At 41.7% G+C, this 23,745-nt stretch overlaps 2 protein-coding genes across 2 annotated transcripts in view; both read left to right on the top strand.

Annotated features, from left to right (window-relative positions):
* si:ch1073-459b3.2 (growth arrest-specific protein 1) lies at nucleotides 1–2,734 on the top strand. The gene is made up of 2 exons (XM_063004380.1): nucleotides 1–24; nucleotides 1,038–2,734. The coding sequence occupies exons 1-2, from the start codon at nucleotides 1–3 to the stop codon at nucleotides 1,737–1,739; spliced, it is 726 nt and encodes a 241-aa protein (XP_062860450.1). The 3' UTR covers nucleotides 1,740–2,734.
* Nucleotides 2,735–9,841: 7,107 nt separating this feature from the next.
* Nucleotides 9,842–23,745, top strand: part of LOC134323444 (semaphorin-7A) — a 19,269-nt gene continuing 5,365 nt past the window's right edge. Inside the window, exons 1-10 of the mRNA XM_063004971.1 lie at nucleotides 9,842–9,925; nucleotides 10,628–10,770; nucleotides 13,121–13,165; nucleotides 13,690–13,788; nucleotides 14,956–15,031; nucleotides 16,702–16,806; nucleotides 17,693–17,829; nucleotides 19,892–20,070; nucleotides 20,942–21,050; nucleotides 21,284–21,473. Coding sequence (XP_062861041.1) covers nucleotides 9,856–9,925; nucleotides 10,628–10,770; nucleotides 13,121–13,165; nucleotides 13,690–13,788; nucleotides 14,956–15,031; nucleotides 16,702–16,806; nucleotides 17,693–17,829; nucleotides 19,892–20,070; nucleotides 20,942–21,050; nucleotides 21,284–21,473 — 1,153 coding nt within the window. The 5' untranslated portion in view covers nucleotides 9,842–9,855. The remainder of the gene's footprint in view (nucleotides 9,926–10,627; nucleotides 10,771–13,120; nucleotides 13,166–13,689; nucleotides 13,789–14,955; nucleotides 15,032–16,701; nucleotides 16,807–17,692; nucleotides 17,830–19,891; nucleotides 20,071–20,941; nucleotides 21,051–21,283; nucleotides 21,474–23,745) is intronic.

Genomic DNA, 23,745 nt, shown 5'->3' with positions numbered 1-23,745 from the left:
ATGGGCTTAAAGGGTACAGCACAGGTATGAAGCTCCTGCCAAAAGCAGAATCAAAACTACATTACAAAACTTATTAGCAGCCTTTAAGTGTGTAGTAATGTAAAACTGTGGACAGTTTAGTGGATTACATCTGACCATCCTGAGGATCCACCTCGACCCTGACCAGGATAAAGCAGTGGTAAAATAAAAAATGAAAGAAAAACTAAATAAAGCTAATTTTCTCTTGTGACCCTGGTGGTAGTTTTGTAGTTTTGGTGTTGTTTGGTGCATTTTGCATAGTTACTAGTTACAACGGTACTAACTACAATGTCCCTAACTAGTGCACTACATAGTGAACATGGTTCGGTTTGGGACGCGCAGCAGTACTGCCCAAAATAGTTGTTATGGAAACGAGTCCCCCTTTTACGACCCAGTGCATAATGAGGAGGAGGGGGTAGTGTGTGTGTGTGTGTGAGTGTGTGTGTGTGTGTGTGTGTGTGTGTGTGTGTGTGTGTGTGTGTGTGTGTGTGTCTTTCTTCTTTTCGCTGTTTAGCAGAACGGACGCACCGAATAACCGCACCGTCGCGCTTTAACCGGATTTAACGGGTCTGGATGCGCAAAAACCGCAAACTGGATCAGACGCGCAAACTTTGGATCTAGTGAACAAACTGCAGGAAAAAACATCTCTGCGTGGAGAGGAAGGATCGAGTGTGAACATTGTGATCTTCATGGTTTTGTCTGAAGTGTTTTGGTGGATCATCTCACCTCACCTTTTATCCAAACTTTTAATCTGGGTAAAAACCCGCATGATTAACCCGCACATTCATGGCTTCTGAAGTTTGTTTAGAAGTTCATTCTGATTTGTTGCATGATGTTTTTATAAGCACATGATCTGAACTGGTGCACTAACTTCTCAGCAAGATGTTTAAATGCAAAATTAAAACTTCCACACTTGGGTCAGTAAATGTGCCCTGGAAGTGAACTAAAGCTGAACACTGAATATGGAGACTTGGCATTGCCCTGTGCTGTGTCTCTTCACTGTCTTTGTGGTATTAAAGGCACAATCCGTGTGCTGGCAGGCGGTTCTTCGATGCCACCAGGAGCGTGAGTGTGAGCTTGCCTATAACCAGTACCTGGCTGCGTGTGATGGGAACATCCAGGGCACTCGGCGGCGTTGTCCAAGCCACTGCATCGGAGCGCTTATCCGGTTAAACCGGACATCCGGCGGCCCAGACCTCGAGACCTGTGACTGTGGGGTCGACGTAGACTGCAGACGCGCCAAGCAAGCCATTGAACCGTGCCTACCCCGGGTGCATGCTGGTGGGATTGGGTGCACGGAAGCACGGCAGAGGTGCGAGGAGGACACCTTTTGTCGCACCGCACTGTCCACGTACCTGTCACACTGTGGCCAGCTGTTTAATGGAAGGAAGTGCTCCGTGAGATGCAGAGCCACCATCGAGCAGCTCCGGAGGCTACCGGATGGCACAATGCTCGAGCGGTGCGTCTGCGATGGTGTCGAGCGGCCCTTCTGTGAGGTGGTCAAGGACAACATGAGCCGACTATGCGCTCTCGGGGATCACAGGGTGGCACCAGACCAGGATGGCCCTGATGAATTGTACGAGGATGAGGATTATGACTTGAAAACCGAAAGGGAAGTGGATACTGTGGAAGCAGTGGTGTCATTTGCACATGACTGGCATTCCTCGAGACATCTGGTCTTGGTCTTGGGGGCATTCACATTGACCTTACTCAGAGTTTGACAGTTTACATGGATTTATCAGTGTACCCCAGGTGACATCCTACTCCCGTTTCTATTCTCTGTGTATTATTAAAATTATAAGGATTAATGTTCTGTGGTTCATTTTAAAATGATCAGCTCTACAGTGGACCACGTTAACTCTTTGTGGGGTCATTTTCAGTTTAAAGTGAGAAAAAGTGTTTACTTGAGAGGAACATTATAGCTTTCATGTCTTTAATGGAATGCAGTGTTTTTGTTATTATGAGGAAGAAAATATTAAGATTTATAAATATAAATGCATTTCATTAAATCTTCACCCGTTACATTTATGATATTGAAGTTCATCTCCCAGGCTGTGGAACTACATTATAAATGGCTGTTATTTTCACCCCAGACCCTCAGATTTCTCAGTACAGAGATTTCTGTATTTTAAGAGTTATAATGGGTGGTGATATTGGCCTGTGACCACGCAGCCCCATGCACAGAAGGATTTGATGCGCTGTGTGTTGTGACACATTCACCTCATCATCAGGATTAAAATGATCTGCAATTTTAGCCACAGTAGATCTTCTGTTGGTCCGTACCTGCCGTCACAGCCTTTCATAAGTCCTCTGACATTTCTGAGTCTTTGCCACCCATCAACCTGTCCACAGCTTGTCCATCATTGGACCACTATTGGTGGGTACTCACCACGGCTGCCTGTGAGCCCCCTTAGCTGTTTGGAAGACACCACAACCCAGTCGTCTGGCCATAATGATGCAGCCTTTATCAAAGTCATCAGGTCTTTATGCTGATCAGATCTGCTGCATTTAACACGTGAACTACAAGGAACTGCAACAAGCACCATTGTTATAAAATAGGTGATGTCATGAGCATTTTGGGGTGGTCCTAATGTTTTGGGATGTCATGTTTGGGATCTATTAACAGGAATGTTATTTACAGGGGTGTCATGACTATAAAACGTGTAAAACTTCAGTATTCATGATGACAGAAAGCAATAAAGCACTTCCTTCCTCACTGATGGTCAGTTTTACTCCATCCAGAATTGTCTGAAGTGTGTGTGTGCGTGTGTGTGTGTGAGTGTGTGTGCGTGTGTGTGTGAGTGTGTGTGTGAGTGTGTGTGCGCGTGTGTGTGTTGTAAGTAAGCAAGACCCCAGACTAAGTGAACTTGTGTGAAGTGTTTGCAGAGCTCTTGTCATGTGTGTGTGTGTGTGTGTGAGAGAGAGTGTGTGTGTGTGAGTGTGTGTGTGAGTGTGTGTGTGAATGTGTGTGTGTTGTAAGTAAGCAAGACCCCAGACTAAGTGAACTTGTGTGAAGTGTTTGCAGAGCTCGTGTCGTGTGTGTGAGTGTGTGTGTGAGTGTGTGTGTGTGTGGCAGTAAATGAACTGAGAGAAAAAGCTCGCAGGGCCTTCTACGCCATAAAACGTCAAACATTCGTAGAAATTCCGATTAGAATTTGGCTTAAAATTTTTGAATCAATAATTGAACCGATTGCTCTATATGGCAGTGAAGTTTGGGGTTCACTTACACACCATCAATTCCATAATTGGGACAAACATCCATTAGAGACCCTGCACACAGAGTTCTGTAAAAGCATCCTAAAGGTGCACAGACACACCACTAACACACCACTAACACACACCAACACACCACTAACACACCACTAACACACACCACTAACACACCACTAACACACACCACTAACACACCACGAACACACCACTAACACACCACTAACACACACCACTAACACACCACTAACACACCACTAACACACCACGAACAATGTGTGCAGGGCAGAATTAGGCCGATTTCCTCTAATTATAAACATACAGAGAAGAGCATCAACTTCTGGAACCATCTAAATAAGAGCGACCACCAAACTTATCATTATAAAGCCCTGAAACACCAAGAGCTGAGCAAACATACCAGTCCCCTCATCCAACTGGTCCTGAGTCACTACACCCATACACCACTAACACACACAGATACACCACTAACACACACAGATACACCACTAACACACACAGATACACCACTAACACACACAGATACACCACTAACACACACAGACACTGTAATAACACACGCCGACACACTAATAACACACACTAACACAATAAAGACTCAGGAACAGGAGAAATCTGCAAACCCAATTAAAATAAACCAAATTACACAAAAACTCAGAACTAAATATCTGAATTATTGGGAAACTGAAACTAAAACTCAAAGTAAAATGCAGTTATTTATTATTTATTATTTGTTATTATTTTTTGTTATTTGGCCCTAAACAGACACTACAGTGCAGCAGATTATCTGAGCACAGTATCCGACCCTAAATTAAGAAACACCCTGACGAGGTACAGACTGAGCGCACACGACCTGGCCGTGGAGACGGGGCGACACACCCGGTCCTGGCTGCCCCGGGAGGAGAGGTCGTGTCAGCACTGCACTCTCAGTACAGTAGAGACGGAGCTGCACTTCCAAGTACCAAGTACCACCACGTCCGCTCCCAATTCTTCCCTAAATTTAATAACATCATCCCCAACTTCACCTCCCTCCCAGACCCCGACAAACTGCCCCACCTACTGGGGGAGCACAGAGAGAGCTGCACACTAGCAGCACTCTATACACACACCTGCCACCAGGTGAGGGACAGTGGGTGACCATGTCTCATACACACACACACACACACACACACACGCACAAACTGATTGTTTTAAAACCTCATTATTGTAAATATTATACTTTTTATTGTTATTATTTTGCACTGTTTTTATTAATATTTTATTCTATTCTATATTTTTTGCACATGTAACTATTCTGTATATTTTTGTTCTTTCTTATTTTTATTGTTTATATTTCCCTGTAACTTACTTTGGCAATACGAATGTCCTTATTTGTCATGCCAATAAAGCTTCTTTTGAGTTGAGTGTGTGTGTGAGTGTGTGAGTGTGTGTGTGTGTGTGTGTGTGAGTGTGTGTGTGAGTGTGTGTGTGAGTGGTATTGTTGAGATGATTACAGGTGTAATTTTTTCAGTAACGCTGGAGTACATCAGCTCTCAGACTGGTTGTGTTGAATTATGTAGAGAGGCTCTTCACAGGATAATAAATAACCCAACACTTTCTCTCTGGGTTTAATGAATCAGACCCTAGCATGACCTCTTTCCCGTTTCCCTCTCTTCTCCCTCCCCCAAAACTCAGGGGAAATACTCGATCCCCTTCCTCTCTCCGGTTCTGAGTCCAGTCTTTGTTTTTCTGAAGTTAGAATGGACATTATTGTGTAGAATAAAACGTCTCTTATTGGAAAATGTTATGTGATGTTCTGTGTGTGATTTAGGGTGGAATGTAGATGTGCTTCGTTTACAATGAACCACTTTTTGTGTTAAAGAAAAAAAAACATGGTTTTAGGTTTTAAGCAGTGGTGGATAAAGTACTTTTTAGATGGTGTGATACAGAAGTTAGCTGAAGAAATATTTGTCGGCTGGTGAGTATCTGTAAATGATGGGACATGTCTTCATGAGTTTTGCACTGAATTAATTCCAACAAAATGAAGTGTGATGTTTTATCTGTGGTTGTAATTTAATTGTAAATGTTAGGTGGATATCAGAACAATCTTAACACTAATTATTAGAAATATAAAACAATGATGCTGCGGCTTTACTTTGTTTATCATTCGGAACCTAAATCAGTGTGTTTGGTGAGGTTGGGGGGGGGGGGGGGGGGGGGGGGGGTTCTGTTCTGACATGCTGATATTTCCGAAACTTTGGGTTAAAACATAAGAGGCGCTTCATCCAAAACGAACAAACAGCAGCTGGCTTCCAATCACTGACCTGTAAGATAGTCCAACCAACTCAGTAGAAACTTCTCAGATTGTTCCAAATCTCTGTGTAACGGCCCTTTCCCACCACCCCCACCATACCCCCTCACCACCTCATCCCCTACAACCCCCCCCCCCCCCCCCCCCCTCCCCACCACCACCCCATCCCCTACAACCCCCCCCCCCCCCCCCCCCCCCCCCACCACCACCACCACCACCACCACCACCCCATCCCCTACAACCGCCCACCACCACCCCATCCCCTACAAAATCCCTCCACCCTTCACCACCTCATTCACTTCCGTGCTTCCTCATTTCCCTTGTTCCCTCTGGTCTGCTGGAAACAGAGAGCAGGACCTCAGCGTCTCATTTATCTGAGACTGGGGAAAAACACACACACACACACACACCACACACACCCCACACACACACACACACCACACACACACACCACACACACACCACACACACACACACACACACACACACCCCACACACACACACACACCACACACACACACACACACACACCACACACCACACACACACACACACACCCCACACACACACACCACACAGAGAATGCCTACAAATCATCGATCAATTTAAATCACATCTTTTCGTGGTGATTTTTAGCTTCTCTGAGGTGAGGAAGTAAAACAAAAGAGAGCAAAACAAGGCAAAATAAAGTGTTTTTTATTTAAAACTCACAACTGATGTGCAGTATTTTGTAGGAACATTAAAATTAGGCAACGGATCACAGCAGATCCTCTAAAGCTCTGTCAGAATGAGTAGAGCATCTGTGAACTGCAATATTCAGCTTCCATCCTCAAATGTTCACTGACTGATTTATAGAACTCTGTAGCATTGGTTGTCAAGTCAAATGTATTTATATAGTGCTTTTTACAATGGACTGAAATCAACTTTACAGAATCCAGGACCAAAAATCTCTGTAGAGCAAGCCGAGGGTGACAGTGGCAAGAAAACCCTCCTTAAATTACAGGAAAAAACCTTGAGAGGAACCAGACTTTACTTAAATTATTAACAATTTAAATTAATTAGACTTACACAAAGCATACAAACACAAAATTAAATTAAACTAAAAGTTATAATTAGTGAAAAGAATAAACAAGCAACGTGAGTTCTTAATTATTCAGTCCAGTCTGTGATAACGTCCATAGTGAGTTCTGGACATTTCCAAACACGGCAGGTATCTGTCACAACTAGCAGGAGCAGCATTGCTGGCACAGCAGTCTCAACTTCAACCTCTGAAACAGTGACCCCTGCTGTCTGGTAGATTTGCTGGCACAGGCAGTGGAGGAACACATGGGACGTAGTGTGACTCTCTGTATGTGGTATGACTTTCTTTAATAATCCACAAGTGTCGGACGGCATGGGCACTAGTCTGTGGCGCCCCTCTGCCAGTGTGGAGGTGCAAACTGCAGGGGAAATGTAACATTGGTGGGGGAAAAGGTGACAGACTGAAGAGCACACAGGATTTAACAGATTCAGCAACTACACATTCTGTATGATTTATTTTACTTATCAGCTTTTTTAATCAATAAAAAGTTTAACAAAAACATTACTGTGCCGCAGTGACTTGGCGCTGGGTGTGTGTGTGGTGGCATAGAGTAAATGTTAGAGCAAATATGGAGAAAACCACACGGCTCTGAAATCATGTCACCACCACCCAGTGCTCATTATGTGGACGTGCTGTGGTGAGCCTCACAGCACTGACGGAGGTCTGTGTGTGTGTGTGTGTGTGTGTGTGTGTGTGTGTGTGTGTGTGTGTATACTGGGTTGTAATGCTTCATTACTTACGTTTTGTGTGCAGCAAATGCTCAGAAGTGATCAGGTGAGAAATTCCTGAATATCTTTAGCTTCAAACAGCACAAGGTAAGAATGGGTGAAATCAAAACTGTACATGCATCATATGCAAAAAAGTTTTTGGAGTGTGTCTGCTGGAACTGGTGTACCTGTGATATAATCATTATCTTAAAACTCGAGTTAAGTTTCTTGCTAATCACATGGACAGCAGCAGCGCTAACCTGATCCCTGTTTGTTACTGGAAACAGTTTGGGGTACGGGTGGTCTGGGGTTGCTGAGCAGACTTTCCTTCCCAGCCCTCTCTGAGCCCAGGGCGACTGGCTGAAGCGTGAGTACTCTGAGAGATAACAGTTTTCATTTGTTGCTGGTATTTAATAGCACTAACAGTACAAGAGCAGTAGAGCGGTGCTGAATGAAATCCAGATGGCAGATCAGTGGTACCACACACGCTGCCCTGGCAGTAGCTTAGCATACCTCCCTTCAGACCACTCACCATCACATCTGCTTTTTAACTTTGATTTCTCCCAGTTCTTGTTCTCCCCGTGTCTTTCTAAATCATTCAGCTTACTCAGCTTCCAGTTTTATTACTTTTAGGATCAATTCCAGCAACAGATCTTCGGCCAAAGAGCAAATTAATAACAGACGGAAAGAATGCAGCAAAATCAGCCGTCAGTCCGTCCAGGCTTTAAAAATCTGTTCAGTCTGTTCATTTGCACTTTATCCTGCATTTCATTCTGAAGAAGCTCCGCAGCCACCCAGAAGCACTGCTTATAGGTTGTTCAAGCAGTGGATTCACAATCAGACATTTCGACATAGAATCCAACATGAAATTAAAACAAATGTTGTAAAAGAGTGTAAAACACATATGCAACGATTGGCCTGTTGTTCAGATATGGGCGGGACAAAGCCGGATGGGGTCTCTCTCTCTCATGACTGGTGCAATTACGCCCTCTGCTGGCTGATTGATGGCACTGCACAGAGATGAGAAAAGAGTGCTGTCAGGGTGTGTCTCTCCGTACACAACACAGAGCTGCACTGCACTCGTCAAAGTGTTGGTGATAAGATGCATACGGCTGCTGCCCACGTGTCGGAGGGGGCGTGGGTTAGCTTCGTTCTCCTCAATCAGAGCAGGAATTGGCATTCGGGCAATTGGACGCGCTAAAAAGGGAGAAAAAGCATAAAGAAAATATATTTAAAAAAAACAAAACAACAAAACACTCCAAAATAACACTGAATAAGTGATGAGTAATCATAAAAAAAAAATTTTTATAGTTTTTTTCTACATATTTACCTTCATACAAATCAACCTTTTTCATCTCTGTACATGAGGTTATTTTCCACTAGATGGCAGAAAAATACAAGAAAATAAATGAATGCCGGAGCATTGTTGAGTTAGAAAGTTTTACCAGTGCCACACTGCATCCTACCACACAATATGGTATACAGTCCCTATATATACTGCATCCTACCACACATGATATACAGTCCCTATATATACTGCATACTGTGCACAGCCCAAATATATACAGCAGACTGCTTAATACCTCAGTATTTACTGTGTTCTGCACTTCCTATGATATTACTGTTCAGTGTATTCTGCCCAGGACACACTGCATGTGATATATGACCCAGTATGTACTATATTTTCCATATTACCCCAGTTTATACTGCATACTAATACACTGCATACTGCACACAGCCTGATCTCTACATCGTCCTGCACACTGCTACAGTATAATTGTGTTAAATAATAGAAATGAAGCATGGTTGGAAGGCCTGGGGTGAAGCGTACCCTTTAAATGTCATTACAGAACAACAGTCTTCTTTTTGCTCTTGTGGGTTCGTACAATCAGACTTTTGTTTGAAGCTCATGCTAATAATCACACATAAATTATAGAAAGAGTAACAATGCTGCTACAGTTCAGGTTTAAACTGTTCAGTGAGAGAAGAGATTTAAAGCACTGAATTAAATACACATTAACAATAGACTTTTAGGATGTGGTGCTTCAAGTTCATTATAGAGCATTACATTGTGTTTATAAAGCTTTCAAAACCAGCATAAATGACCAAATTATAGGTTGACCACTTGGGGTCACTAATTGTGATATATTTTTTATTAGATTTAACATAACAGTAGGTAAAATATCTCATCATTACTACTACTACTATTACAACTAATAATAATAATAATAATTGTAATGATGATAATAATGATAATAATAATAATAATAATAATAATAATATAAATGCATACATAAGTTTTACACACACACATACACACGCACGCACACACACACACACACACACACACACACGTTCCGTGCATGTAAAGCTCTAGTTCCTGCTCTCTCATTCTAATCATCTGATCCGTTGACTGACTGGTTTTAGACTCGTAGTTTGGAGTTTGGTGACGGTTCTTGTGCACCTTCATCCTCAGAACACAGAAGATGATGTTACTGAAGGGGTTCCATTCACTGCTTCTACTGCTCTTAATGTTCATCATGAAGTCTGCAGAGGAGAAACATGGACACCCAACACCGAGGGTTATAATACCACACAAAGGTAAGAACACACACCTGTGTATGATTATTTATCATCTAAAACCCTATCACATCATCAAACTGATATTTAAGCCTCATTCTGCTGGTTATTATTAATCTAGGTGCACTAGCAGGTCTCAGTTCCAGTTCATGCCTAATGCACAGTTCTTTTAGGTTATGTTACACCTGTTAAACATGAGTGAGTGAGTTACGAGCCAGCAACATGAGGTTCTTTATCTCAAAACAGAAGAAACTGTTTAATAAAATCATCAATAATCATGAATATTTACCTAAAGATCTTAACATTTAAATCGTTTTTATATAATTCATCATTGGGGGTCCGTAGATCGACATACAGACTGACTGACTAATTGATTGACTGATTGATTGAATGATTGATTACTTTATTGATCCCCAGAGGAAAACTGCCCCCAAAAGTTTTTGCCCCCACAATGCTCTGTTACACTTTATGTTTTGTACAATTGTAGCCTAGTGGTTAAGGTGCTGGACTAGAAATGGAAAGGTTGCTGGTTCAAGCCCCACCACTGCCGGGTTGCCACTGTTGGGCCCTTGAGCAAGGCCCTTAACCCTCCATTGCTTAGACAATATATTGTTACAGTACTGAAAGTTGTTTTGAATAAAAGCGTTCGCGAATTGCCGTAAATGTACATACAGTCTTCCACCAGGTCACTGAGTTCTTCTGTTTTATCTCTCTCTGGTTTAGATGGATCATTTCTCACTTCAAACTCAGGAGTAAAGGATTTAATGAAGTTGATTAAGGACCCCGTCAGCACAAACCTGTATGCAGTGGGTCCTCAGGGTCTGTACGTCTTCCAGCCTGGAGATAAAGCACCACAGTTACAGCTGGTAAACTGTTTCCTAATTATGTCTTATACATTATATATCTGGTCTGGTCCTGTGTGAAGAAATATTTACCCACTTAGCTAACAAATCTGGAAAATTATGGAATATGGGGGGGGGGGGGGGGGGGGGTTAGGGTTAGGGGGGGGGGGGGGGGGGGTCTCACATGGATGATAAAGATATGGAAGTGTTGGTTTACAAATTTTGGCCAAATGTTTCAGCAGCTTCTCTGAGCTTTTTACTCTTACAGGTTTTAATGTTGGTATTTTTGGTTCTTGTGCTTTTGGGGATCAAACTTAAGAGTAGGGCTGGACGATATGGCTAAAATTTATATCACGTTATAACTCCTAATTTCGGTCGATACGATATAATTCCGATATTGATATGAATAATACAAATGTCAGAAAAACTGCCAGGAACACCAACATAGAAAGGCTGTACCTGCGAACAGGTTCAAAGTCTATGAAATCTCACCCTTTACAACTACATAATATTTAGAAAAAATAATAATAATACAAATAAATTAGCTTTCACCTTTTACTTGTATTTAGCATTTGTATACAGACAAAAACACGACATCATTCTCAAATAAACATAAGCTTTGACAATATATAATATATTAACATATGTCTTAACCACAGGTGGAAGGAGTACTAAAATATTGTACTCAAGTAAAAGTACTATTACTTTAATGCATTTTTACTTAAGTACGAGTAAAGTTACTAGTCTAAAAATCTACTCAAGTAAAAGGTAACTCATTTAAAATGTACTCAGAGTAAACATTACTTAGTTACTTGTTTAACAGCGGGGGGGGGGGGGGTCTCTTCTGTGTAATGCAAACAGGACAAGTGGATATAATTCTCACAATAGTTGTTTTTAATTCAAATATAATAAAAGAAACATGTTGATACAACATTTAAAACATTTAGGGATGTGTAATGTGTCATTTTACTCCCATAAAACTTTTTTAAACTGTATAACCATTAGTGATGTGTCGTAGAATTATTTGAATCTATTGGACGGCCCTTTAAACTGAAATAAAGGAATCGATTCGCGCTTTATGTATATATACGGCTCTTTAAAAGGAACCGAGACAAAAGATCCGATTCCCCATTGCAGAATTCACTGCAGTTTCCCAGACGCGATTTCTTTAGCGTTTATTATTTTACTCAGTAACGGATCTTATTTTAAATTTAGCGAATTACAATTCTTAATACAAAACATACTTAAGTAAAAGTAAAATTACAGGCTGTGAAATCTACTTTAAAAACTATAAGTACACAAAAAACTAAAAAGTACACTCAATTACAGTAACGCGAGTAAATGTAAATGTTACTTTCCACCTCTGGTCTTAACTAACTTTAAACCACAACATGGACTGATTATTATTTGTATGTAAACATTTTCGAACAAAAGTGCTCAACCAGGATAAAGAATATAAAAAGTGCTTAAGAGTTGCTGCAGAATTTGCTGTATCAGGTGTTGTGCTTAAAGAATACAGAATAAAAAGAGTCTTTCATCTCTTATCAACTATTTCTGCTGCTTCTGTTTAAACTGTGGATGCTCGTTCACTCACAGCTGCTGAACTCATTTAGCCGCTGATATCCACCGTGTTGTAGCGGAGTGTAATCAGAGCGGTAACGCTGAGCACTGGCTTCGTGCCTGTGCCGTACGTCATCACGCACTGACGTCATCATGCATATCGATCGAATTTGTTTAAAAATCCTATCACCGTTATTGAAACATTTTCTATTGCGATATATATCGATATCGAATTATTGTCCAGCACTACTTAAGAGTTTATAAATCCAAGTCTCACTAAACACTTAATGTTATGAGATGCTGTACCTGGTTTATGGAATATGGGGGGGGGGTTAGGGGGGGGGGGGGGGGTAATAATGTTCATCACAGCTGTATGTCCTGTTGAATAAAGCAATAAGCCACGAGAGACCGTGCATTACTGTGATTTTATCACGGGGAAGGTTGTTTTGACCTAAAACGTAATGCACGGTCTCTTGTGGCTTATTGCTTTTATAAAACGGCAGTCAACATAAAATATAATAAAATACAACAATGTTCAATTTATAAATGTTTTTATTTACAAAAACACTTACAAAAAGCATTCTTCCGCGACCCCAGGTAGTCCGTTAACAGTGTTGCTAGGCAACATGAGGGTGAACATAACATTCACTTTTTCTTTTCAGTGGCGTATTAATATGGAATGATGTGAGGCGGTCATAGGTGTGCGTTTATCGGGGATTTTACAACGGCTTCAAACGCGGCTCAGCCAATCAGATTTTAGAACCGGTAATATCTGTTTTATAATATTGATTTAACTCTTTTCTTCTCTGTGCAGGTACGGCTGCCGTTATATAAGAACGTTTGTCCCGTCAGTTCTCCTGTAAGTTCACTAAATAAAAGTTGTTAAAGACTTTAAACACGTAACGTTAAATAAAGAAATGTTAATCGTTTTATGAAGTCAGTTAATAAGTGTCCTGAACGTTATAGGTACCTGTGTGTGGACAGTATCTGGTACTGCAATTACTTAAAAAACCTGGGCGGCACGGTGGCTAAGTGGCTAGCACTGTCACCTCACAGCAAGATCCCCAGGTGGAGCGGTCCGGGTCCTTTCTGTGTGGAGTTTGCATGTCCTCCTTATGTCTGTGTGGGTTTCCTCCGGGTGCTCTGGTTTCCTCTCACTGTACAAAAACATGCAAGTGAGGTGAACTGGAGACACTAAATAGTTCATGACTGTGTTTGATATTAAACCTGAACTGATGAATCTTGTGTAAGCAGTAACGACCCGGAATCAAAATGTAAAACATCACGTTATAATCCTGATAAATAAACAAACAAACTTAAAAACCCAACCCTAACATTTAATAAAAGGTCTAAAATTCTTTTTTTTGGTTCTTTTAATTCCAGGACTGTAGGTTTAATATCTCTCTGCTGACGGAGGGGACGAACGGAACGTCACTGTTCATCTGTGTCACCACGGGGGACCAAACAAACTGCTGTAACATGGTACGTTATTACTGCAACCATGAACCGACGCTGTAGTGTAAACCTACAGCGAGACGCGTCTGATAATAGATCAGGACACGGAGCATTAAACTGTACTCATGTCCCAATACTTTTAGAAATGGTTTCAGGTCTTCAGATTGGTATTAATCAGTAAAAACATATTTAAAAATATATTTATCTAAAAAAATTGTGAGTCTAGGTACAAACTAATGGACCAGTTTTGGTTGGACCACAGTAATGGATGAGGTGATGATAAGAACTCTGTGAGGTGGTTTAAGGACATCAGTTGTTTTCTATTTAAAGTGCTTTTTAAATGTCCAGCACAGCCGCCGTGTGTAGATTAAACTGTGAGTCCATTTCCTGCGTCAAAGCCTAACACTACAAGATAAGCTTCAGCGCCGCCATTTATTGTTCTCCTGTTAGCAGAAGAGTTAAAGTTAAAAACCTCCCGAGAGCCGAGACGAGGTCTTCTGTAGACTACTGTACGGCCGACCAGTGGAGAGCTGGATTAAAAATACCTCAGAATACTCGAATAATGTGGTACATGAGCTCTGTTCCTCTCAACCCTGCTAACAAAATACATTTCACACGCCTGAACATTTTACTTCTGTTGATCTTACTGTCAGTATTTTATTACTGTCATTATTATCGTGTTTATAGTCGCTGTAGATCCACATCATGTGATAATCCTAGTGCTGATGTGATGACTTTATTTATCATATGTAAACATAACAGAGCGCAGGGTCAGCCATTCTACAGCTGGGATTCAAACCCACAACCTTCCAGTTGGCAACCCACTGCTCTACCCATTAGTCTGATGTTAATGCGAACCCTGCTGATTTGTTCATTCGATTCCACGTGTGGTGGACGATTTCAGAAAAGCATAGCGTGATGCTCCATACGCGGTGCGGCTCTCTGTGAGATCCCACCTCTGAAACGAAGCGGCTGGTGACCACACCCGTGTCAGAGAGTAAGAGAGCGCCTGCTAGTCTGCTGCTGTTATTGTTCAGGGTGGGGCGATGCAGAGGAGTCACAGGGAGAAACGGGGGGGGTTATTTATTTTTAAATAAATTCTAATGATGTAAATTATATTTAATGATTCTGCTGCTATTGAAAGTGTCGTTATGAACCTGAACTTGTTCCTAATATGTTTTTTATTAATAACAGAACTCAGAATTGTCTCCTGAGAAGTGTTTCGATCTGCCGTATTTAGTGCAAATCAAAGATCCCTGCCTAAAAATCGGTAAGAAAACACTTTAAACTATTATTCTTTACAATGTAGTCATTTTGTTCTTCACTCTTACCGGTCAGTAGGTGGATTGGCAAGTCTGAATTGTAGGTGTTAATAAGGTTAATTGAATGGTTTGATGCCCAGTAATGGACCGGTACTCTGCTCTGTGTGTATCACCACTTTGTGCTGGACCGGGGACCCAATGTGTCCTTCATTTATCCACTCACCACTTTATCCTGGTCAGGGTTGCAGTGTGTCCAATGTCAGTGGGAAATACTGAGCATGAGGCAAAAATACACACCACCACCACACACACACACACACACACGTTTCACATTCACAATTTAGAGAAGCAAATGAACTCTCAGCATGTTTATAAGAAGTACCAGGACACAAGGAGAACATACTTAACTCCTCACGGACAGTAAACTGAGGTGAGGGATCAATCGCAGGTCGAAAGGAGACCTTGGTGTGTTGTTTTTTATCATTGTTCCACCATTTTGCTTTAAAATTAGTTTAATTAATTGAGTGAGTTTAATTGGTTTTAATATTTACATTGTAAAGTGTCCTTGGGTGTGTGAAATGCTCTATAGAAATTTAAATTATTATTAAGTATTAATCAGTCTTTAATGTCATCAATTGCAGCTTTTAGATTGTTGTGTAGTTATTCTGATATACATTTACTGGCCACTTTATTAGGAACACCTCTCAGAATGGTCTCAGGTTCTTGTGTTTTGGATTCCACAAAGTCTTTGAGGTTTTGGTTGGTGGTGACCTGATTGTGTCTCATTTTTGCTGCCAATCCACCAAATTCCTGAAGTTACTCTGCTGGGTTCAGGTCTGGAGACTGGGGAACCTCATGATCGTGTAGTGCTCCATGGGAAATGCTCAGTGAGATTGAATATAATAATTATGTTGATTTCATTGTTAATATCGGTGTTAGCAGTTTCATGTCTCAGTTCTGATCCACACGTGATCACGTTTCATGGGAATTTTTCGACAGTAAAACGTCTTTATCTTGTACAGCAGAAGTCATCACACCCAGACGTGCTCGCTCAGCTAATGCTAAACATGAAATAGATTCACACTTTAATCTGGTCAGTACAGCACTCACGTGGTGCAGCTGTAAAACACACTAGCGCACCAGCACAGACATCCTAAGCTAATGACAAAAATAACAAATAACACACTGAACCACTGAGTAAGCTTTTCCTAGTTTCCTAGTTGTACCAAGTTCTTCCATCTTATTTCATTTTAAATGTAAATAGATTCAAGATTCAGGAGTTTTATTGTCATGTGCACAGAAGAAACAGCAGTTACTCTGTTATTAAAGTAAATTAATATATATATACAACAATTAAACAGAATAAAACTTAATATAAACACGTTTAAAATATAAAAACTGTAAAACTTTTTCTATTTAAATAAAAATAAGCTAAGGCAGCAAAAAGTAGCAGCACTCAGAGTGAAGTGCAATCATGTATTTTGTGCAAGTAAAAAAAAGGATAGGAGTAAATGGGAGAGGGACCCTGACCAGAATGAAACGGTTACTAAAAATAAATGAATAATAGTAATACATGATAATTTGACACTTTGAAGGCCTTTAATACAGCAGATAAATAAATAAATACTAAATTTTTTTATGTATAATTGAGTGACCCGAGTGTGTGTTTGTATTACAGGTGAGCAGCTGTACCTCACAGTCTCTCATAATGACCAGTCTACAGTTCAGGGTCTCTACAGGTGTAGCCCAGGAGGTTGTACCAGACCATCAGCAAACCACATAGGTGAGAGACTAACAGAATAAACCTTCCATCATGGTACCTGATAGAGCTTTTATAGCAGCATGGTGCTGCTCTGGTGCTTTTCCACTGCAGAATTACCCGGTGTCGATCTGGCCCCATAATCATGTTGGTCTAGAACCAGCGAACCTGTGACGCAAGTGTCTGATTGGCCGGGCGGGGTGGGGGGTTGAGCGGGTCCTTAGTGTCACCATGATAACATAGTTTACCCGCCTTTCCACCATTTACAAGTAAAAGCAAGAGAACAAACAGCAGCAACAAATCATCATGGAGGGTCCTATTTGTTTATGGAGTGTTGATGTCCGCTGAACCGTGGACTCATCTGACCACAGCACACGTGTCCACCTGAGTCCATCTGAGATGAGCTCGGGCCCAGAGAACTCAGATGTGTTACCGTATAGAATAGAGTTTCAGGTTGCATTTTCTTGATGCAGCGGTGGACTGTGTTAAGTGACGACAGTTTTCTGAAGTGCTTTTGAGCTCGTGTGGCTGTATTTTATCACTGTAGCATAAAGGTCACGGACATTCAACAGTGGTTTCCCTGAATCTTTTCACAATATTATGTACAGTAGATGGTGACATACTGAATTATGTGCAGTCTTTATTGAGAAATGTTCCTTTTGAACTGACAGACAATTTTCTCATGGAGTTTGGAACACAGTGGTGTTTAACGAGTACTTTACACCACAGAGACAGAACACATAAACGCTAATAATTAACATTGTTTAGAATATTAGATTATTGATATGATTTAATTGCTAATCCTGAGTAATAACTGATAGCAGGCGTCTGTTTCTATTTAGCATTTAGTCCAGGCTCTGGTATTTCGACATGACCAGATTACTAACCTTGATCTTTTCTTTTATTTTAGAGCAGAAACATGTAAAAATTATAGCGGATAAAGGCAGTAAATCAGATGGAAAACTTTATACCTTCTACAATGAACACAACACTAACCCGGACCCGGACACGCCCCGCTGGATCCCCAGAATCTCTCAGATCTGTATGGTAAGCAGCTGAAGCCGTGCACATTGGCATGAGTATTATTTTAATGATGTTGTTAAGTCACTTCATCACATCATGACAGGACTGTGTTTATAACTCATGATAAAACCAAATCACCACAAACACCCGTCTGAAACCAGCAGGTCGGTGGTGACATCAGTCCTGCTGTGAGGTGACGATAAAGGGCTTCATTAAAAACACTAAATGTTTATTTCTGTTTATGTGCGTTAGATTTATTTCCTTTATTTAACCAGAACTCGTGTTGTAACGTCGTGTCACAGCATGATTAATGTCACCACCGCTCCAGTGATTACAGCGTGGACGTTAGCAAACAGTGTCCTTCCCTATACTGGTTAGTCAATAACAGATTGTGTCATAAAGTAAAAACCTACTGCATGTACAAACCCTGTTTCCAGAAAAGTTGGGACGTTTAGTAAAACACAGTAAATAGAAGAATGTGTGATGTGTTTTATTCTCTTTAATCTTTATTTACCTGATAAAAGCAGAAACAAAAGATTTATAATGTTTCACTGATCAACTTAACTGTAGTCTGGAAATAGAAACAGACTCCATAAAAGTCAGGACGGGGGCGTGTTCCCCCCTGTGTTCCATCAGTGTTCCTATTTATTTCTACTGTTTAATGTGTGAGGAACTGAGGACACTGATGGTTGCAGGTTTGTGAGTCTCGATACCTTATTAAGCAGTCGTAGCATGTTCAGATTGAGGCTTAAATGCTTAAATAACATGAACTCATCCGACCACAGCACACGTGTCCGCTGTCTGTCGGTCCATCTGAGATGAGCTCGGGCCCAGAGAACTCTGTGACGTTTCTGTACAGGATTAATGTACGGCTTTCTCTCTGCATAACAGAATTTAAAGGTCACAAACATTCAGTGGTTTTTGGTTTTGCCCTTCATGGAGTGAAATTCCCTAAATCTTTTCACCATATTATGTACTTCAACAATTTTAGTTTTTTGTTGAGGAAAATGTTAATTTCTCAAATGTTTAAACTTTATACTTTATCATGGAACACTTTAAACAGTTTAACTTAAAAATTATTCTGCTCCTGTCCCAATGCTTTATGTGTTGCATCAAATTTAAACTTTGTTTATAATTATAAATTTCAATGAATTTGTTCAGCTAAAACAATTAAAATCTTTTATTTCTAGTCAAATTAATTCTATTTGATCTTTTATCAGTCAAATAAAGATTTAAGAGAATGAAACACGTCACACGTTCTTCTTTTAACTGGATTTCATTAAATGTCACAACTTTGTACTTAAAGTTTGTAGTTGCACAGCAGAGTTACACACAGCTGATGTTCCTGTTAATGTTGTGTACGTCAGTCGGTTGCGTTACTGAGAAACAGTAAATAAATGAGGATTTTCACTTCTTGTGTTTCATGATGAAGGTTGAGTGATTGTTTTACTGAGTTTCCATTTGTTATGAGGTCAGAAATGTGAACTGTGAATTGCACTCCTACTGTGAGGACAAACAAGGACACACCCACTTCTGTTTTTATTATCATACCACAATCCCAGTTCAGAGAAGTTGGGACGGTGGATTTAATGAGAATAAAAACAGAAAGCTGTGATTTGACCGGCGCTGGTTCAGGGGAGCCGGTGACAGGACTGGAGAGTTGGTGGAAGGGTGGAACTCAGGACTGGTGTCGCAAAAGTCAAGGGACTCGTACACAGGCGGGTTAGCAGACTGGACTGAAGGGTCACTAAGTGCAGTCCTACACTCCTATATGACTTATAAACAGCTCTTACGTGACCATTGTGACTCCTACATGACTTCTACTCCTACATGACTTCTACTCCTACATGACTGAGCTCCTACATGACTTCTACTCCTACATGACTTCTACTCCTACATGACTGAGCTCCTACATGACTTCTACTCCTACATGACTGAGCTCCTGGTGTGTTTTAGCGGAACTCCAGCTTCTAAGTCATCAGAAAAACTCGGCTGATCTCAGCTCAGCTGTAAGACGGAGGGTCAGAGGGTGAAAACTGCTGATGAAGCTAAAGCTAGGCATTTTCTGTGTGTGTGTGTGTATCAGGCTGATCGAGGCGGCACTAAAGCCAAGCTGCAGTTCAGCTGGACGTCCCTGCTGACCGCTCGTCTGTTCTGTGGAAACAAGGAGGAGCGGCTGGTCTACACCGAGCTGCTGGACGTGGACGTGCTGGAGGCCGAGCCCTGGAGTAACACCCTGATTTACGCCCTCTTCAAAAACGCCTAGTAAGAGGATTCGGTATTACACACTGTTACTGAAGTGGGTAGCACTGTCACCCCACAGCAAGAAGGTCCTGGGTTCGATCCCCAGGTGGAACGGTCCGGGTCCTTTTTGTGTGGAGTTTGCATGTTCTCCCCGTGTCTGTGTGGGTTTCCTCCTACAGTCAAAAGACAAGTGAGGTGAACTGGAGACACTAAACTGTTCATGACTGTGTTTGATATTAAAACTGAGCTGATGAATCTTGTGTGAGCAGTAACGACCCGTCCTGTCATGGATGGAACCGAAGTGTAAAACATCACGTTATAATCCTGATAAATAAATAAACAAACGCACCATTAGTGTCGATACGCCTGTAATTATCGCAGGCGTGGCTTTTAATCGTCCCAACCCTGTCTGTCACTTTCTAAAAGTTAAGAGTCACCAGAATAACGGTATAACGGTAAAACTCTGCTCATGTGAACACCCTGTTTCCAAAAAGAAAATGAGATATTTAACCCCTCAGCACTCCCGGAGCCATTAGTCAGCATCTATAAGATCTGTTTGTTTCTCTTGTTACTCAGAACAGAAACGGCTGCAGAGCTCATCAAGATCCTGGAGCCTGATTTGATTTGCCTTTGTGAATTTGCTCATGATCATGGGGTGCAACACCTGACTCAAACAGGGAGCTGCACAAACACTTTAGGGATTAAATCATGAATTAGATGGTGTTTATTACATCAGAGTAAAAGTGTTTGGTCAGGATGTTGTGCAGGATATTATTACTGCACCATCACTCAGGTACATGTGTGTGTGTGTATAAGTGTGTATATGTGTGTGTGTGTGTGCATAAGTGTGTGTATGTGTGTATAAACACTGATGTGTGTTTCTCCTCCTCAGTGATCTCAGAGCCGTGTGTGTGTATAAGATGTCCGACATCATTCATGTTTTCTCAAGCAACAAATTTACTGAGAGCAGAGAGGAATTTTCTTCTCCACGTCCTGGAGAGGTAAACAAACACACACACACACACAGACACACACACAGACACACACACACACACACACACTAAGTAATTAATACCTGACTGCACGTCTGTACTGTGGGAGCACCCCCATCTCCATCTGGAAATCGAACCCAGGACTTAATAATTAGGGACATCAGGAAATCACTTTAGCCCAAAACGAGTGTGTACCCTGTCTGTACATGTGAGTGTGAACAGGCTCTTGTTGGTTCTTACAGTGTGTTCCAGACAGTCAGAAGTTACCCCCCAAAATCCTGAACCTGATGGAGACACGCCCGGTGATGCAGGACTGGATAGAGCAGGATGGAGAAGCTCTGCTGCTCAGCCATCATCTCTACAGTCATCTTCAGGTGAACCAGGTCCAGGGGAGCGGGAACGGTCGTCAGAACGTCCTGCTGATGGGCCTCGGTGAGTAAATCTTCATCTATCAGACAAACACACACTCTAAATGGGTATACAAGCACTGTGTGAGACTTATTATAGATGATGCATGACAACAGAAATGGGTCAGCTCACCTACAGAACCTAGAGAACCTGCAGAACCTTTAGCGTGGTCAGGGTCACGATGGGTCCATTCACACCAGAAAACAGCAGAATAAATTTTATTTGAGTTTATCATTGTCGTTCAGTTCAGTCAGTGCTGGAATAAGTTCTGATGAGTTCTGGTGCAGGTATAAACGGGACTCCACCCGAAGCGTCGGTGTTGTGCAGCGTCGGTGTTGTGCAGCGTCGGTGTGTTGTGTAGCGTCGGTGTTGTGCAGCGTCGGTGTTGTGCAGCGTCGGTGTTCTGTAGCGTCGGTGTGTTGTGCAGCGTCGGTGTTGTGCAGCGTCGGTGTGTTGTGTAGCGTCGGTGTTGTGCAGCGTCGGTGTTCTGTAGCGTCGGTGTGTTGTGTAGCGTCGGTGTGTTGTGTAGCGTCGGTGTTGTGCAGCGTCGGTGTTCTGTAGCGTCGGTGTGTTGTGTAGCGTCGGTGTTGTGCAGCGTCGGTGTTGTGCAGCGTCAGTGTGTTGTGTAACATCGGTGTGTTGTGTAGCGTCGGTGTTGTGCAGCGTCGGTGTTCTGTAGCGTCGGTGTGTTGTGTAGCGTCGGTGTGTTGTGTAGCGTCGGTGTTGTGCAGCGTCGGTGTTCTGTAGCGTCGGTGTGTTGTGTAGCGTCGGTGTTGTGCAGCGTCGGTGTTCTGTAGCGTCGGTGTGTTGTGTAGCGTCGGTGTTGTGCAGCGTCGGTGTTCTGTAGCGTCGGTGTGTTGTGTAGCGTCGGTGTGTTGTGTAGCGTCGGTATGTTGTGTAGCGTCGGTGTTATGCAGCGTCGGTGTTCTGTAGCGTCGGTGTGTTGTGTAGCGTCGGTGTTGTGCAGCGTCGGTGTGTATTAGGTTTCTTCCTGTTCCTGCTGCGCTGCTGTTTGCTGGTTGTCTAACGCACATATGTTTTCAGACCCGACTGGTTCCTGGTTTTATTTCACAAAACTGTTCTGTAGATGTTCACTGTTCACGTCATCACACTTCATTAGAAACCGCCTGCTGTTTTAAACTTCTGATGAACCACCGCAGCGAGTTAGAACAGTTTAGTGTTTAGTTTAGATTAGTTTAATTCTCACGAACGTAAACGTCCAGAGACTGGTGCCGTTCAGGCCTGTAGTGACGCTGTGATCTGTGGTCACTTTAACTGCTCACATCACGGCTGAATGTGCTGAATAAGCTGGACGTCCCGTCAGTTTCCTTCACATTCCACAACAACAACATTAAGATTGTGCTGATTAACGTGCTGAAATTGTAAAAGTGTGATTCAGGGAGCACGAGGAATTTATTTATAAATACACTGTCCACCACGCTGTCCACCACACTGTCCAAAACACTGTCCACCACAGACTAGACTTGAACTATATTGCGAGGTTTAGGATGTGTGTGTATTTTATAGTATTTATTTCATAGTTTTTATTTCATAGTATTTATTTTATAGTATTTATTTTATAATATTTATTTTATAGTATTTATTTTATAGTATTTATCTTATAGTATTTATTTCATAGTGTTTATTTGATAATATTTATTTCATAGTATTTATTTTACAGTATTTATTTTATAATATTTTATTAGAAAATATACGTGTCCCAAAGCTTCCACTACTTTCTTTCTTAAATAAATAAAAAAAGGCACTCGGGTGGCACCGTGGTAAAATACACTGTTTCATTACTGCTGAGATCTGGGGATCCAGGGTTTGAATCTCAGCTGTGCTATCAGCCGGTCGGGCGTCTGGTGAACATGATTGGCTACTCTCCGAGAGCAGGGGTGGCTGAACAGCGTAGTTATTGTGAGGTGGAGTGGTCAGTGCGCTCTCAGTGCAGGTCCCAGGCCCGGATACAGTAGAGTTAGGGTTGCGTCTGGAGGAGCGTTTGGTGTAAAACTGTACCTGGTATGAGAAGCAGATCCACTCTGGCCACGCCTAAATACAGCAGCAGTTTAGTTAAATATATTCAAATAAAATATTTATAGTAGTTTAATCATTTATTTGGAACAGTTTAAATAAAATGCTGAGAGGGAAACGCTGCTGTGTAACGGCGGTGTAAAACCCAGCGAGGTGACTGTTTTACTGCCAGTCAGAATATTAATAACTGGTTTTGAATAATGTTTTTTAATAAAAAAATATTTTTCTTTATTTTTGCTTAAAACTGTTTGTCACTTTTTTT

This window comes from Trichomycterus rosablanca, chromosome 11 (assembly GCF_030014385.1).
Source record: "Trichomycterus rosablanca isolate fTriRos1 chromosome 11, fTriRos1.hap1, whole genome shotgun sequence".
In the NCBI taxonomy this organism is placed as follows: domain Eukaryota; kingdom Metazoa; phylum Chordata; class Actinopteri; order Siluriformes; family Trichomycteridae; genus Trichomycterus; species Trichomycterus rosablanca.
This window is presented reverse-complemented; position numbering and strand designations above follow the sequence as displayed.

Coding starts and splice junctions, on each gene's coding strand:
- si:ch1073-459b3.2 (XM_063004380.1), top strand. CDS start 1: ATGGGCTTAAAGGGTACAGCACAG. Junction 25..1,037: donor GCTTAAAGGGTACAGCACAG/GTATGAAGCTCC, acceptor GTGGTATTAAAG/GCACAATCCGTGTGCTGGCA.